Source organism: Bos grunniens, chromosome X (assembly GCF_055505025.1).
Source record: "Bos grunniens cultivar Pamir isolate PY7600 chromosome X, Bosgru_T2T1.0, whole genome shotgun sequence".
Classification (NCBI taxonomy): Eukaryota; Metazoa; Chordata; class Mammalia; order Artiodactyla; family Bovidae; genus Bos; species Bos grunniens.
In genome coordinates this window covers 93,683,232-93,699,666 of record NC_141194.1, presented here as the reverse complement: position 1 = coordinate 93,699,666, position 16,435 = coordinate 93,683,232, and the positions used below count along the sequence as shown (strand labels likewise).

Below are 16,435 nucleotides of genomic sequence, written 5' to 3'. Positions count from 1 at the left end.
TACTTCCTAACCAGAAAGGTAAATAGGCATGTCAGAGATTAAACCTACCATTTTACAATGACATTAACTAAAATTAAGCAGGAAGTTCAATCTCAGAGCAGAAGAATTTAAAAAGAAAATCCTTAACATTGTGACTGTTCAAATTAGAACATCAAGGAAGACTCTTTCATGATACTCTTATTAAAAATATGACCTTGACTGTAACCATCTTCTTTTTAGTTTCTTCTGCTTTATTGGCACAATATTAATAAGATTCATATTAGTCCCAGGCTCTATTCTTAGAAATATTTCTAAAATAAGAGTTATTCATTTCATCATTGAGCTGACCTTGTTCACCCCAGTAAAACTCAGATAAGCAAATCTAAAAAGGTGATAATTTTCACAGTCAATAACAAAAGTAGCTGACACTTTCCCAGAGCTGGACCTATTGCTGAATGAATGAATAACAATATCTACGTATGGATTGTTCCTACCTGGTATTAGAATGCTGTATACCTGAGGCAAGATGAGAAAACCTGAAAGCCATATATATAGAAACTCTGTATACATATACTTTACTGTGTTCAAGTAATTAAACATTTTACCTGGTATGTTTTCAAGAGGCTAAAGACATCTTTAAACAATTCTATATGAGCAAAACCAGGGGAGAAATAACCACATGAATTGCAAAACAGTATATCTAAAAGATGCTAATTTGACTCCAGGGGGAGCTAATCAACCTCTTTGTTGAACTAAAGATAAACCTTTTTGACAGCAAATACTGTCTGATAAAATGGAATTTTCAATTACTCTATGAACATCTGGTTCATGCTACCATTTCTGGAGCCCAGCAGCACACTGCCTTGCAATGTCACAAAATATTCTCCATTGAGAACTCCCTATTTTGCTAAGAGACTAATTGAAATGAATGGCAATTTAGTGAGGTGAGAGGTGAGTCAGGGGATAGGTAAGAGGATAAGGAAGGGACATTCAGTCATGGAATCATAATTTCATTAAAAGGCTATAGGAAATGAAATTACATACTGTTGATAGAGTGTTGAAAGTGTAAACATCCTAATACACCTGTGCTTGAAACTAGAATATGCATAGTGTGCAGCCTCCAGAACATTTTCATGGCTAATTTGCAACAGCGGTTGCATTAGGCACAGCTCAAGTTCTTTAAATCCATGTTTTACACAACAAACATGTTAAATGATATACAGGTGATGAAAATAGCAAATGAATAAGTTTAGGAAAATGCGAAGAACCTACACTTTCAGAAATAAAGCAATTATTATATTGCATTTGGGTGCTTTTGGATGTGAAAATCAGATAGATGTTCTCACAAATTTCTGTACATTGCTTCCATTTGGTATCAATTAGCATGGGAGGGAAACCAATTCAGTGTTGTAGTGAGTTCCAAATTAGGTGCATATTATAGCAATTAAATTCAATTTTTCAGCTGATGAATTTATAATCAATAATTAAATCATAAGGTAAGAGAGATTGAGTGTGATTTGAAACAAATTAGTTGGGCTTGGGACGAGTATGTACAGTTCTAAGACATGAACCCATAAACTCTAATTTCATCAGAACTACACATTTGAATATTCATAATGGGATATACAAGTCATCACAAATGAGCATGCAAAGAAGCAAGGAGACAAAAGCCTATTAAACCCAGCACTATTCAACCCAGAAATAACCTTGACAGGAAGGGCTTGCAGTCCTATGAGACTCCCAAATGTGCAACAAACCCATGAGCCTCTGGCACCTCTGAGCACTCTACTTTTTGCTTACTCTTCTTAGAGATTGTCTGCAGAAATTGCACAGGGCAAAATTTTTATCCCTGCAAGAAAGTGTAATTTTACCAAATAACTCAAATTCAGGGAGGGAAAACATTGGTTAAAAGATTTGAGTGTGACTCCCCAACTCAGCACCAAATCAGGTGGTAAAATATGCTGAGTGACAATACTGACTTGTTTTCAACGTACTCTGAGAGCTACAGAGACATAGCATTGCAAAAAGTGCCATATGCCAGTAGAAAGTATAGGATAAAGAACGCTCCATCAGCTGCTTTTCTGGGAAGCCATGACAAGAGCTACAGTACTGGGGGAGAGCTGAGACATATTAAGTCAAAGGCACTATAGATGATAAATGTAATTCAGACACCTGGCAACTAGGAAATTTGGCTCAGTCAGTTCATCAACCCACTGATCAGGTTTTAGGCATGTTGCAAGTGATACTAGGATTGGTAATAATTCAGAAAGCAGAGATTCTTATTATTTCATCTTATCTCCACCCTGACACAGCTCACAGATATGTCTGGTTGGGGCAATCAAAAAAAACCAAAACCAACACAATTCTGTAAAGTAATTATCCTTCAATTAAAAATAAATAAATTTAAAATTTTTAAAAATTGTAATTATCCTCCAATTAAAAATTTTTAAAAGATTAAAAAAAAAAAAACAGCAAACTGATGGTACAAAGGAATGCTGCTGCTAAGTCACTTCAGTCATGTCCGACTCTGTACGACCCCAGAGACGGCAGCCCACCAGGCTCCCCCATCCCTGGGATTCTCCAGGCAAGAGTACTGGAGCAGGTTGCCATTTCCTTCTCCAATGCATGAAAGTGAAAAGTGAAAATGAAGTCGCTCAGTCGTGTCCAACTCCTAGCGACCGCATGGACTGCAGCCTACCAGGCTCCTCCATCCATGGGATTTTCCAGGCAAGAGTACTGGAGTGAGTTGCCATTGCCTTCTCTGACAAAGGAATGGGGTCTGTGGAAATTCCATCTGGGTGACGGGTAACCCAAGGTATCCAGGTGGCAGTAGCAGGAACACCCAGAGCCCATGGTGTCAATAGTGTAAGCTGGGGATTCTGTATACAGCAACAGCAGTGGTGACCTCACCACACAACTTCTGTTATCATTTGGAGCACTGTTTCTGGCTCTGCATCTCTTGGGCAACTCAATATCATTTGAATGAATTCTTTATCTACTCAAATTAATAAAATGTAGAACATATTGACTGTAACCAGTATGTTTCCAATAAAATTAAAAGTAAAACAAACAAACAAACAAAAAAACCCACAATCTGAAGTCAAGGGTCTAAATCCAGACTCTTGCCCTTTGAGTACAAAATTCTTCCAGCTATTCTCCTTTGGTTAAATATAGTGATCCTGCATTCCCTTGTCTAGGAATGTTCTCAGAGAAAAGTAACTGAAAATTAAGGGATCTGAGAATCTCAAAGCACCCTTGACATTCACATTGAGCATTCTTTAGCTACAGTAGGGTTAAAAGAATAAACTCCAAAGAAAGTTTTGGCAGTGTGAAGAAGTATAGGGCCCTGGTTAAGAAAATGAGAAGCAAATACTGTTTGTACATTTTCCTCAAACACTAGCAACACAATATGAGCTCATTGAACAACTTGCTCCTGTTCAAGGAAAAAAATTAACAGTTGAATAAAATTATCCTTATTTGGAAAATCCTGAGATTCTTCATCATTCATATGTCTATATATATATGCAAAGAAAAATTCTGCACTAATATCCAAATTGGAAACATCACAGAGAGATCTACAGACATGAAATCCAAGATGAGATAAATTCCCCCAAACAAAGGCATAAGGTGAAATGTATTGGGTATATTTGGCCCAACTTTGGAGTAATTCTGATAGGACTAGAAAAAATAATTATCAGGATCAGAGTTAGTCTGACAGTATCATTATAACCCTTGCTCTTCTCCAGAGACATCCATTCAAATCTCAAAAACTGTTCAGCTCTGGCAACTTTTGGATTTTGGGGTACTTTGGTTTGAGATGCCTAACACAGTATCAGTGAACCAAAGAGAACTGGGACCTTTTTTCCTCAAGATATCTTTGAGACTTTCAGCACTGTCTGAGTCCAGAGGAGATTCCATTTTCCCTTCTCACCTTTCTAGATCAGTAGTCCTCAGGAGCAACAATACCATGTTGCCCTGGAATGAATAACTAGAACCACACTAATTATGATTACTATTTATGTAATTATGTAATTAGAATGGTTACCAGATCAGGCAGGCATGCATGATAAATTTGTTCATATTTGTCTTTCAACTACTTGTGTGAAGTCAAGTGAGCCTTAGGAAGCATCACTATGAACAAAGCTAGTGGAGGTGATGGAATCCCAGTTGAGATAGTTCAAATCCTGAAAGATGATGCTGAGAAAGTGCTGCATTCAATATGGCATCAAATGTGGAAAACTCAGCAGTGGCCACAGGACTGGAAAAGGTCAGTTTTCATTACAATCCCAAAGAAAGGCAATGCCAAAGAATGCTCAAACTACCGCACAATTGCACTCATCTCACACCTAGTAAAAAGTAATGCTTAAAATCCTCCAAGCCAGGCTTCAGCAATACATGAACCGTGAACTTCCAGATGTTCAAGCTGGTTTTAGAAAAGGCAGAGGAACCAGAGATTAAATTGCCAACATCTGCTGGATCATTGAAAAAGCAAGACAGTTCCAGAAAAACATCTATTTTTGCTTTATTGACTATACCAAAGCCTTTGACTGTGTGGATCACAATAAACTGTGGAAAATTTTGAAAGAGATGGGCATACCAGACCACCTGACCTGCCTCTTGAGAAATTTGTATGCAGGTCAGGAAGCAACAGTTACAACTGGACATGGAACAACAGACTGGTTCCAAATAGGAAAAGGAGTATGTCAAGGCTGTATATTGTCAGCCTACTTATTTAACTTATATGCAGAGTACATCATAAGAAATGCTGGGCTGGAGGAAGCACGAGCTGGAATCAAGATTGCTGGGAGAAATATCAATAACCAGATATTCAGATGACACCACCCTTATGGCAGAAAGTGAAAAGAATTAAAGAGCCTCTTGATGATAGTGAAAGAGGAGAGTGAAAAAGTTGGCTTAAAGCTCAACATTCAGAAAACTAAGATTATGGCATGTGGTCCCATCACAATGGGAAACAATGGAAACAGTGGCTGACTTTAGTTTTCTGGGCTCCAAAATCACTGCAGATGGTGACTGCATCCATGAAATTAAAAGACACTTACTGCTTGGAAGGAAAGTTATGACCAACCTAAACAGCATATTAAAAAGCAGAGGCATTACTTTGCCAACAAAGGTCCATCTAGTCAAGGCTATGGTTTTGCCAGTGGTCATGTATGGATGTGAGAGTTGGCTATAAAGAAAGCTGAGCACAGAAGAATTGATGCTTTTGAACTGTGGTGTTGTAGAAGACCCTTGAGAGTCCCTTTGTCTGCGAGGAGATCCAACCAGTCCATGCTAAAGGAGATCAGTCCTGGGTGTTCATTGGAAGGACTGATGTTGAAGCTGAAACTCCAATACTTTGGCCACCTGATGCGAAGAGCTGACTCACTTGAAAAGCCCCTGATGCTGGGAAAGATTGAGGGCAAGAGGAGAAGGGGACGATAGAGGATGGGATGGTTGGATGGTATTACCAACTCGATGGACATGGGTTTGGGTGGACTCCAGGAGTTGGTGATGGACAGGGAGGCCTGGCGTGCTGCAGTTCATGGGGTCACAAAGAGTTGGATATATCTGAGAGACTAACACTTTCACTTATAGGAAGCTCAGTTGTACTGGGATATCATAAGGTAGAGCCAGAGATGTAAGCAAGACCTGAATTCCCTTTGTACCTAAACATTAATGACTCAACCAAATTGTAAAGAACAAACACAAGGGATGGTTGAAGGTTTAGGCACTGCTAGAACAATGGAAAAATGAAGATACATGTATGAGAACTGAATATTGAGAAACAAAATGTAGAAGTGTGCCAAAACAGAACAGCAAAAATGTGTGTATGTGATCCCCACCTTAAATGTAGGAGAGTCTTGGGATAATGCCATATATTTGCTTTAGAATCTCATTATTACACTATCTATAGGATATACATACAATACATCCCTTTTGTAAGAAACATCCCCTCAGATAAACTAGCTCCAGTCCACTGGTACTGTTTTCCTAGAGATACGGGACAAAAAAAAAAAAAAAAAGACACAAAAAAACAGATATTGTTCTAGACAAGCACAAAGTGAGAATCAATTCTGACTATTTCTTTTCCTAGAGTTATTTCATTTTAGAGAACATCTAACTAAAACCCTTTCTGATATAAATGAAAAAGCATTTCTTTGAGACACAAGACTAGAAAATGATACACATCAGTCTGTATTCTGTGACATGCTGCTAATCCTCTGAGAATTAAATAACCTCTGTTTCAGTTATATAAATGTTTAATTTTTTCATCTTTAGTCTTAGGTTGCTTGGAAAGTATATTATCTCTGAGGATGTCACCAGTCACCAATTAGGGAAGGCAGCTCACAGTTGGTAGTGACTTACATATATTATAGACTTTGACACTTGGATCTGCTGGGAAAGGGATGGATTAAACAATCTAATAGAATCTACAGTGAGAAACTTTTTCTCAACAGAAAACATTTTGTTTTGTGGATCATGCATTTTTTTTCCTTTGGTTTCATTTATAAGACCAAAACAAAGCCATTTAATGATGTATACAGTGAAATGAAACAGTTGAAGACCAGCACATAATCACCATATTTTGTTTTCTCATCTTTAAGTCTTTTAGCAGCAGGGCTTCCAGCTGAGCTTGCGTCTAGCTACTCTCAAGACATAGCCAAGCATTCTGAAGCTTCACTGAGCCTAAACACCAAGCTGAATTCATAGTTCTTAATTGAAAAAGACAGGCTGTTTGCCTAGCATGTTTGCATCAGTAAAACATTGAAAATGACATTTGTGCCCAAGTCCATCTGAACATTCTGCCTTAGCTGAACTCTGCTAATGTTTTTATACCCTGGTTTATGCTTGGAACAGTTTTAAATAGCTCCTCTTGCTAAAGCATGTGTGCTAGATTCCCAAAAATAGACTCTTCTTCATACATGAGGATGTCGTTCCTGACACATGCTTTGAGGCATTTTTGACATGCACAGAATGTTACATTAAGTTTTCTTACTCTGGTGTCTCCTATGACCAGTGGCTTGCATTTGCCTGGTAGCTAGAGGGATTTGGCGGCATCACCATCTCATAGACAAAGTGGGAAGTTTTGCACTCTGTCTCCTCAGTAAAGAGTATGCAATATGTGGTCAGAGAAGAGTCTCCTTCTGGGAAAAGCTAACTAGCCTGATATGGAAATAAAACTCACCCCTTTGGTGTCATAAGTGCTGTGTTCTCTGCAACTCAACTGGTCAGTTGAATTCATGTACTAAATCAAAAAGAGGCATTTTTCCTGGTGAGAAGGCATCTGTTGATCTCCTATGTTTGTGATGCAGTTATGATTGACAAGTGTGTATGCAATATGCATAGGTAGTCAGCTTTTTAAGTGCTTAAACGTTTATATGATCATAGTGAATCCACTCATAGAGGGCAAAGAAGAGTCTGGACAGGCGTCAGGACATCTCGAAACCCTTTAGGTGCTACTGAGGCATGAGCATAATACACACCTTCAACATATACTCATTACAGTAAAGAACAGTACAGGAGTACAGTGAGCCTCTAAACATCCTGAGTTCTTTGGAATCTATGGTTGCAACTTATAGCCAATCAGTCCTTACCATGGTCAGGCATCTGAGATCCCATGGAGGTCACACTGGTGTTCAGCACATCATTGACAGCAGTGTCACAATACAGGCTCCGCTGGATATCATGTTCACTGTCAGTCTGGTCGCTCTCCTCATGGCCGCTATCCTTTAGGCTGTTGCCCTCTAAGTCCTTGAAGGTGGAGCTGCTGGGTTGAAGAAAGAATGATAATTTATAACTGTGACAGATCTGATTTTTAAAAATCTTTCAGAGCCAGGATGATGTCAGCTCCGTGATGAGGCCAACAGTGACTGGATGGTCCATCAGGGCAGGAGAAAGAAAACTTTCTGTTTAAAGATCATGGAACTTAACACTGTAGAGAGGTTCTCACTATTGAATGCTGATGAAGCTAATCACTTTCATTCACTTATCTTCAGGGCATCACTACAGGCAAGGCAGAAGGAACTACAATTCTGAAACAACCACCTGCAAAAAATATCATTATTTCAGAAGGTTTTTTTCCTCTTATGCAATCAAAGTAAAATAATAACAGCTAAAGTTTACTGAGGGATTACTGTGCATGAGGCACTGTTCTAAGTGCTTGATATGAGTTCACTTTTTAAAATAATCACAACTCTATAAAATAAAGGTGCTATTAATATTCACATTTCATGAAAAAAAGAGGCACACATAAGTTGAATAACTTGTCCAAGGTCACACAGCTGGTTAAAATGTAGCAGATTTAAGACCAAACCCAGGCGGTCTGACTCCAGAGCCTGGCCCCTTAACCCCTATTTATACTGCCTCTCCAAAGATGTCTACTAAGCAACTGTGAAAATGAAAGTGGGAGAAATTGACGTAATGCAATTTAAATAGAAAGGGTTATCAGGATCAGAGAACTTGGGTCAGATTTAACTGAGAGAGGCTGAGGGACAGAGTCAAAGAAAAAAAAGGAGAGGTAGGAGCTGAGAAGAGAGCCTTGGTACATGGCAAGTAAGACGAAAGTGAGAACCAGAGGAAACAGTGCGTGCAGTTATGCTAAGAACATGGCAACCTGCAGCTCAAGACTTTGTGGGTAAATTTTTCTTGCACTTAGTAAATCAATCCACCATTCCATGCACTAACCATATTACCCAAGAACCCCACTGCAGCTGCTGCTGCTAAGTCGCTTCAGTCATGTCCATCTCTGTGCAACCCCATGGACTGCAGCCTACCAGGCTTCTCCGTCCATGAGATTTTCCAGGCAAGAGTACTGGAGTGGGTTGCCATTGCCTTCTCCGCAAGAACCCCACACCATTTCTCAAAAGATAAGAGACTAATACATCAGGTACATCCATAGAGGCCTCATCTTCTCTAATACTTTGTATGTCCTGACAGAATGTGCAGCTGTGATGCACCATGGACTATAAATTAGGCATAAAAAATACCTAGTGAATGGTGAATCCATTCCCTAGTCAGTAAGGAAGCAGCGAAGGCATACTCAAGAAAATGTGTTGTTGTCTCAACAAGGGAGAGCAGCATGCTTGTGAATTAGGACAAGTCCCAACAGACCTACTGTACTTCTGAAAAGGCAGCCCTGTGGAGATGACACTGCAAACTCACTCAATCTGCTCAACCTTGAACATCCACAGGCCTGACTCTCTGAGGCTTTGATAAGAACACTAAGTACATATGATGAAGAGCTATGCCATGGACACAATGCCTACATTGTCATTCTCCACACTGGTCAAAAGGAATGACAGCAGATTTTTAACATATGACCAACCTAGATGTAGAATGTTTGCTGCCCTGAATATGAAAAGGAAAAGATCAAAAGGGCAGTAACGGGAAAGCCATAATTATCAGAAAATGAAGGGCAAAAGGGGGTGAAGCACTGACCTATTTGCTAATTATTTTCAGAAAGAATAAATGAGCATCAACTGTATTAAAACTAAAATCACTCAACAGGCCAACTCACTCAGCTCCTTCAAATTTTGTCATGTAGCTACTCAGCCCTGTGGACCCACCAGGATGCAGTTCTATTCAAAAACCAATCATCCTATGAGTTTTTATGGTCATTAACACCAATTGGAAACACATACTTTAAAATGTGTCACTATCTCTAGCTTCATGGCACAGATTTGGAGGCTTCCTATAAGTACTAATTCCACAGAATGAACAGATTCAAAGTTCGCTTTTTAGAAAAAAACTCTGGTCCTGTCCACATGCACCCCTGCACCTCAGGAGAAAGGAAATGACCTGCCTGGATGGTCTTACTGGCTCCTACATTTTTATAACAAATAATTTTTGACCTACATTCATTCCTGCTATCTGAAGAATGTGAAAATTTCTTTAGTTCACAATGCACGATTGTTACCTTAAACCACAGAATTCAACTCTGACTTCACTGCATTTCAGCAGTTGCTAAAACTTGCTTGAGACAGATGATGGTGAGGGGTATAAAATAAGGACAATGTAATTAACCATTCTTTTAGAGCAAGGTTCCCAACCTTGGCACTACTGACACTGTATAAGTCTGTTGGTGGGGGGAGGCAGGTCTTCTGTCCATTATAAGACGTTTAGCAGCATCTCTGGCCTCTATGTACTAGATGCCAGTCATGCCTCTCCCAGAAGGCACAACCAGAAATGTCTCCAGACATTGCCAAATAACTCCCAGTTGAGAACCACTGCTCTAGGTTCTTTAAACTCTATTCCTGTAACATGTTATATTTCCTGACTGTAGTGCAAAGAGCATTGAACTTGGAGTCATCAGAACAAGTGATAATCCTTAGTCTGCCACTTCATCTATGGGAACCTGGGCCTGATAGCTAATGTCTCTGTGCCTTGATTTCCTTGTCTGTAAAATGCATCTGCTGGGAATTCCTTGGTGGTCCAGTGGTTAGGACTCCTTGCTTTTACTTCCAAGGGCCTGGGTTCAATCCCTTCTCAGGGAACTAAGCACATGATTATTAATCAACTATACTCCAATTTTCAACAAAAAAAATAATGAAAAATTAAACCCTAGAAAAATGCATTTGCTAAAACCTCCTTTACAAAGCCATTTTGAAGACTTCATCAAATACTTCACATGAAGTACCAGTTATACACAAATGCTCAATAAATGGTTATTGCTTAATATGATCATTACTCCCATATATGATAATGATTTCATTGACTTACAACTAAATATTATGTACATAGTTTTTTTTTAATTGGAGGCTAATTACTTTACAATATTGTAGTGGTTTTGCCATGCATTGACATGAATCAGCCATGGGTGTACATGTGTTCCTCATCCTGAACCCTCTTGCCACCTCCCTCCCCATCCCATCCTTCTGGGTCATCCCAGTGCACCAGCTCCAAGCATCCTGTCCCATGCATCAAACCTGGACTGGCGATCTGTTTCACATATGATAATATACATGTTTCAATGCTATTCTCTCATATCATCCCACCCTCACCTTCTCCCACAGAGTCCAAAAGACTGTTCTATACATCTGTGTCTCTTTTGCTATCTAGCATATAGGGTTATCGTTACCATCTTTCTAAATTCCATATATATGCATTAGTATACTGTATTGGTGTTTTTCTTTCTGACTTACTTCACTCTGTATAATAAGCTCCAGTTTCATCCACCTCATTAGAACTGATTCAAATGTATTGTTTTTCATGGCTGAGTAATATTCCATTGTGTATATGTACCACAGCTTTCTTATCCATTCATCTGCTGAGGGACATCTAGGTTGCTTCTATGTCCTGGCTATTATAAACAGTGCTGCGATGAACAATGGGGTACACGTGTCTCTTTCAATTCTGGTTTCTTCAGTGTGTATGCCCAGCAGTGGGATTGCTGGGTCATATGGCAGTTCTATTTCCAGTTTTTTAAGGAATCTCTACACTGTTCTCCATAGTGGCTGTTCTAATTTGCATTCCCACCAACAGTGTAAGAGGGTTGCCTTTTCTCCACACCCTCTCCAGCATTTATTGTTTGTAGACTTTTGGATAGCAGCCATTCTGACCGGCATGAGATGGTACCTCATTGTGGTTTTGATTTGCATTTCTCTGATAATGAGTGATGTTGAACATCTTTTCATGTGTTTGTTAGCCATCTGTATGTCTTCACTGGAGAAATGTACATAGTCTTTGTATAGGATTGATATAGGAAATGCATATATAAAGAATGCTGCTATATCTTCTATAAACTATAGTCAGACATTGTCCACTATATCAATTTCTTCTAAAATTAAGGGACAGGAAAAGAAATTCTATCCAGTGGGTATCCTTCCTTTATTGAAAAATGAGAATGACATGCTCTGGTATACTTACTCTGTCTTGGCTTCTCAAAAGCTTCAAGGAAAATATAATGTTTAATTGCAGTGAGTTAGATGCCAGGGATCTCTATTTTGCTTTTCCTAATTGGTTTTGGCTCTATCTTTTAAAATTTTGATAATCATTTAGAGATCTCTTCAAGAAAATTAGAGATACCAAGGGAACATTTCATGCAAAGATGGGCTCGATAAAGGACAGAAATGGTATGGACCTAGCAGAACCAGAAGATATGAAGAAGAGGTGGCAAGAATACACAGAAGAACTGTACAAAAAAGATCTTCACAACCCAGATAATCACGATGGTGGGATCACTCATCCAGAGCCAGACATCCTGGAATGTGAAGTCAAGTGGGCCTTAGAAAGCATCACTATGAACAAAGCTAGTGGAGGTGATGGAATTCCAGTTGAGCTATTTCAAATCCTGAAAGATGATGCTGTGAAAGTGCTGCACTCAATATGCCAGCAAATTTAGAAAACTCAGCAGTGGCCACAGGACTGGAAAAGGTCAGTGTTCATTCTAATCCCAACGAAAGGCAATGCCAAAGAATGCTCAAACTACCACACACAATTGCACACATCTCACACGCTAGTAAAGTAATGCTCAAAATTCTCCAAGCTAGGCTTCAGCAATACGTGAACCATGAACTTCCTGATGTTCAAGCTGGTTTTAGAAAAGGCAGAGGAACCAGAGATCAAATTGCCAACATCCACTGGATCATGGAAAAAGCAAGAGAGTTCCAGAAAAACATCTATTTTTGCTTTATTGACTATGCCAAAGCCTTTGACTGTGTGGATCACAATAAACTGTGGAAAATTCTGAAAGAGATGGGCATACCAGACCACCTGACCTGCCTCTTGAGAAATCTGTATGCAGGTCAGGAAGCAACAGTTACAATTGGACATGGAACAACAGAATGGTTCCAAATAGGAAAAGGAGTACATCAAGGCTGTATATTGTCACCCTGCTTATTTAACTTATATGCAGAGTACATCATGAGAAACGCTGGACTGGAAGAAACACAAGCTGGAATCAAGATTGCCAGGAGAAATATCAATAAACTCAGATATTCAGATGACACCACCCTTATGGCAGAAAGTGAAGAGGAACTAAAAAGCCTCTTGATGAAAGTGAAAGAGGAGAGTAAAAAAGTTGGCTTAAAGCTCAACATTCAGAAAACAAAGATCATGGCATCTGGTCCCATCACTTCATGGGAAATAGATGGGGAAACAGTGGAAACAATGTCAGACTTTATTTTTTGGGGCTCCAAAATCACTGCAGATGGTGACTGCATCCATGAAATTAAAAGACTCTTACTCCTTGGAAGGAAAGTTATGACCAACCTAGATAGCATATTCAAAAGCAGAGACATTACTTTGCCAACAAAGGTCCGTCTAGTCAAGGCTATGGTTTTTCCTGTGGTCATGTATGGATGTGAGAGTTGGACTGTGAAGAAGGCTGAGCACTGAAGAATTGATGCTTTTGAACTGTGGTGTTGGAGAAGACTCTTGAGAGTCCCTTGGACTGCAAGGAAATCCAACCAGTCCATTCTGAAGGAGGTCTGCCCTGGGATTTCTTTGGAAGGAATGATGCTAAAGCTGAAATTCCAGTACTTTGGCCACCTCATGTGAAGAGTTGACTCACTGGAAAAGACTCTGATGCTGGGAGGGATTGGGGGCAGGAGGAGAAGGGGACAACAGAGGATGAGATGGCTGGATGGCATCACTGACTTGATGGACGTGAGTCTGAGTGAACTCGGAGTTGGTGATGGACAGGGAGGCTTGGTGTGCTGCGATTCACGGGGTCGCAATGAGTCGGACACAACTGAGCGACTGAACTGAACTGAACTGAAGTATTATAAACCACATTGGAGCTTTTGGCTTTTTATAGGAAGAAGAGAAATAACAAAATAGTGAAGAATTGGCTACTTGGACTTAAGGGACTGGTAATTTGAGAATGAGAAGTCATATGTTCTCTAAAGAAAAAGCAAAGTGTATTAACCCCCTCCCCCAAACCTTAAAATAGTTAACTTGTATAAAGAACAGTTTGTCCATCTGACAAACTAAGTGCCACTTACTCTCATCCTGTAAGGACATTTAGTGGCTTAATGAATGGATTTGTGTAAGGCAGTTTAAGATGCAGTAAGTAAGATGCTGCAAATTGTAAAACAGCCTGGTAAATGGCCACTCACCCAAAACAATTTATGCCAGGCATAAAAAAATACTGATTTCACTTGCTTTACTACCTGTGTACCTCTTGGGAGATGAAAGACTTATAAAGCAACTTTTGTGGGACAATAAATTAGGGTCCTTTTTGCAATGGTATTGTAAATACAGATGTTTCTATTACTTGTTCTGGTGAGTAACAGAGGAACAAGCTTGAAAAAATTTGGAATAAGATTCTGTACATAAGACTCAGAGAATACTTGATGAATGAACATTACTAACATTCTGACCCATATTTACACTTCAAAATATTAGAAATCTTTCCAAAGAACAGAAAAATCTGAAAGGAGAGAATATCTTTCTAGTAGGTAACACCACATACCCAGGAAATAGCTTCTGAGAATAAGAATGGACTAAAAGTCAAAAGAGTAGGGTAACTATATTAAGAAACATAAGATCCTAGAGTGGTTCTTTGGAGAAGGCAATGGCACCCCACTCCAGTACTCTTGCCTGGAAAATCCCATGGATGGAGGAGCCTGGAAGGCTGCAGTCCATGGGGTCGCTAAGAGTCGGACACGACTGAGCGACTTCACTTTCACTTTTCACTTTCATGCATTGGAGAAGGAAATGGCAACCCACTCCAGTGTTCTTGCCTGGAGAATCCCAGGGATGGGGAAGCCTGGTGGGCTGCCGTCTATGGGGTCGCACAGAGTCAGACACGATTGAAGCGACTTAGCAGCAGCAGCAGCAGCAGCAGCATAGTGGTTCTTGGATCACCTGTATCACAATCACCTTGGGAACCTGTGAAAACTGGAGATTCTCTAGGGATGGCACTAGAGCCTGCATTTAACAAGCCTCCCAGGTGATTCTAATGCACAAAAAAGGCCAGAAATTGCCGGTATAAAGGAATGTTTAATGCTAGTTTTCAATGGAAAAATGCTGAGTTTTTTTTAAACTTTTTTCATCCATTCCTTCAATAGACATGTACCAGCATTTGTTATAGACAAGGCACCATACCAGGTGCTGCAAAACCCCAGGACAATTCAGGTGGAAAAGGAAAGCACTCTGTATGGTTTAGGAGCCAATGCTCATTTTCTTTCCCACTCTGCTTCAGAGCCATGTTCATTTCCTGCTTTATTTTCTTTGAGCTACAGCCCCATGCCCTGCTTGATATTGCTCAAAAGCACTGCAGGAATGGGTATCAGACAGCAGTACAGAAAACTGGCATGAGGAAAGACAGTGTTGCAGCAAGGGCAATGTCCCACTGCTGGCTTTCCTTGCTCTGAGATGATAGCAAGACAACAAACATAGCAGGAAGGAAATTCATCCAGAAAAAATTCTGAACTGTCTTGGCTTGTTAATCTGGGACTCTGACATAAACCTTGGGTATACCTACAGGTTACAGATGACGTTCTGGAAAAAAAAAATACTACAGAAATAAATCACTAGATTACTCAGTGCAGAAGATTATGGGGCAATATGCTATATATCTTCCGTTACACTTCCTGATCTACTCCTCACCCTTCTGAACCTTAATTTGTGCTAGGAGAAACCCCGTTGCCTTCTGGCTTTCTTTTGGTTTACCTCAGGTAGACAGATGAGAGAGAGAAAAGGAAGCCGGCACGTAAGCCCTGGAGAATGCCAAAAAGCAGGCTCTAAGAAGAATCCTTGGGTGGGTAGAAAGTGAACAGAAGAAGAAAAAAAAAGGATGGGAAAAGAAATTCTCAAAGTTGGCCTGAAATTGGATTGGCATTTAAAGAAATGAGAACTTGATAATAAAATTAAGACTGATAATCAGATTCAGAATTTTCTGGCCAGGATATTTCCCATGCATGTAAGTGGATCCTCAAGAAACCACATACAGTGAAACACCTTTCAAACATCACTGTGAGCTATGTGAACACAGTTTGTGTGGTTTTATCATCTGATGTTAATTACTACTCTCTTAACACTTTCCATACATTTTACATTTAAAGTAGTTAGCCCCCCTCAAAAAGCATAGCACACAAGATTCCCTGTGTCTTTCCAGGTATTGTGCTTTGTCTAAATTCAACTGATCCCATAAATTCCAAGACCTTTGTAGTTTTCCAAAGCTCTCAGGATTCCAAAAACAGAACCTGGCAAAAATGCTTGTGTCCCTGAGCTTTCCTCTTTAACCAAGGTGATCCCTGATTGAAAGAAAAAAAAAAAAAAAAGCACTATCTTTGATCTCAGGGAACATCAGGAGATTTTTCCACTGAGAGCCTATTAATTCCACATTGTACCTTTTGTGTGTGCATGTGTGTAAATAAAAACATATAATTAATCAAAATCAGAAGTTCTAGTGAGTCCAAAAGCTGCTAAAGAAATACATGTGTCCCAAAAGCTAAATGTTTGAACATAAGTTTTCATCTCATCAGTTTGCCTTGTGCATTGGATATTCAGG

The 16,435-nt window shown here is 39.6% G+C and overlaps 1 protein-coding gene across 2 annotated transcripts in view; it reads right to left on the bottom strand.

Moving 5' to 3' along the window:
- Positions 1-16,435, bottom strand: part of PCDH19 (protocadherin 19) — a 133,784-nt gene that overhangs the window by 54,231 nt on the left and 63,118 nt on the right. For both annotated transcript variants that reach the window (XM_086386583.1, XM_086386584.1), the window contains one exon: positions 7,575-7,747. In XM_086386583.1, coding sequence (XP_086242709.1) covers positions 7,575-7,747 — 173 coding nt within the window. The remainder of the gene's footprint in view (positions 1-7,574; positions 7,748-16,435) is intronic.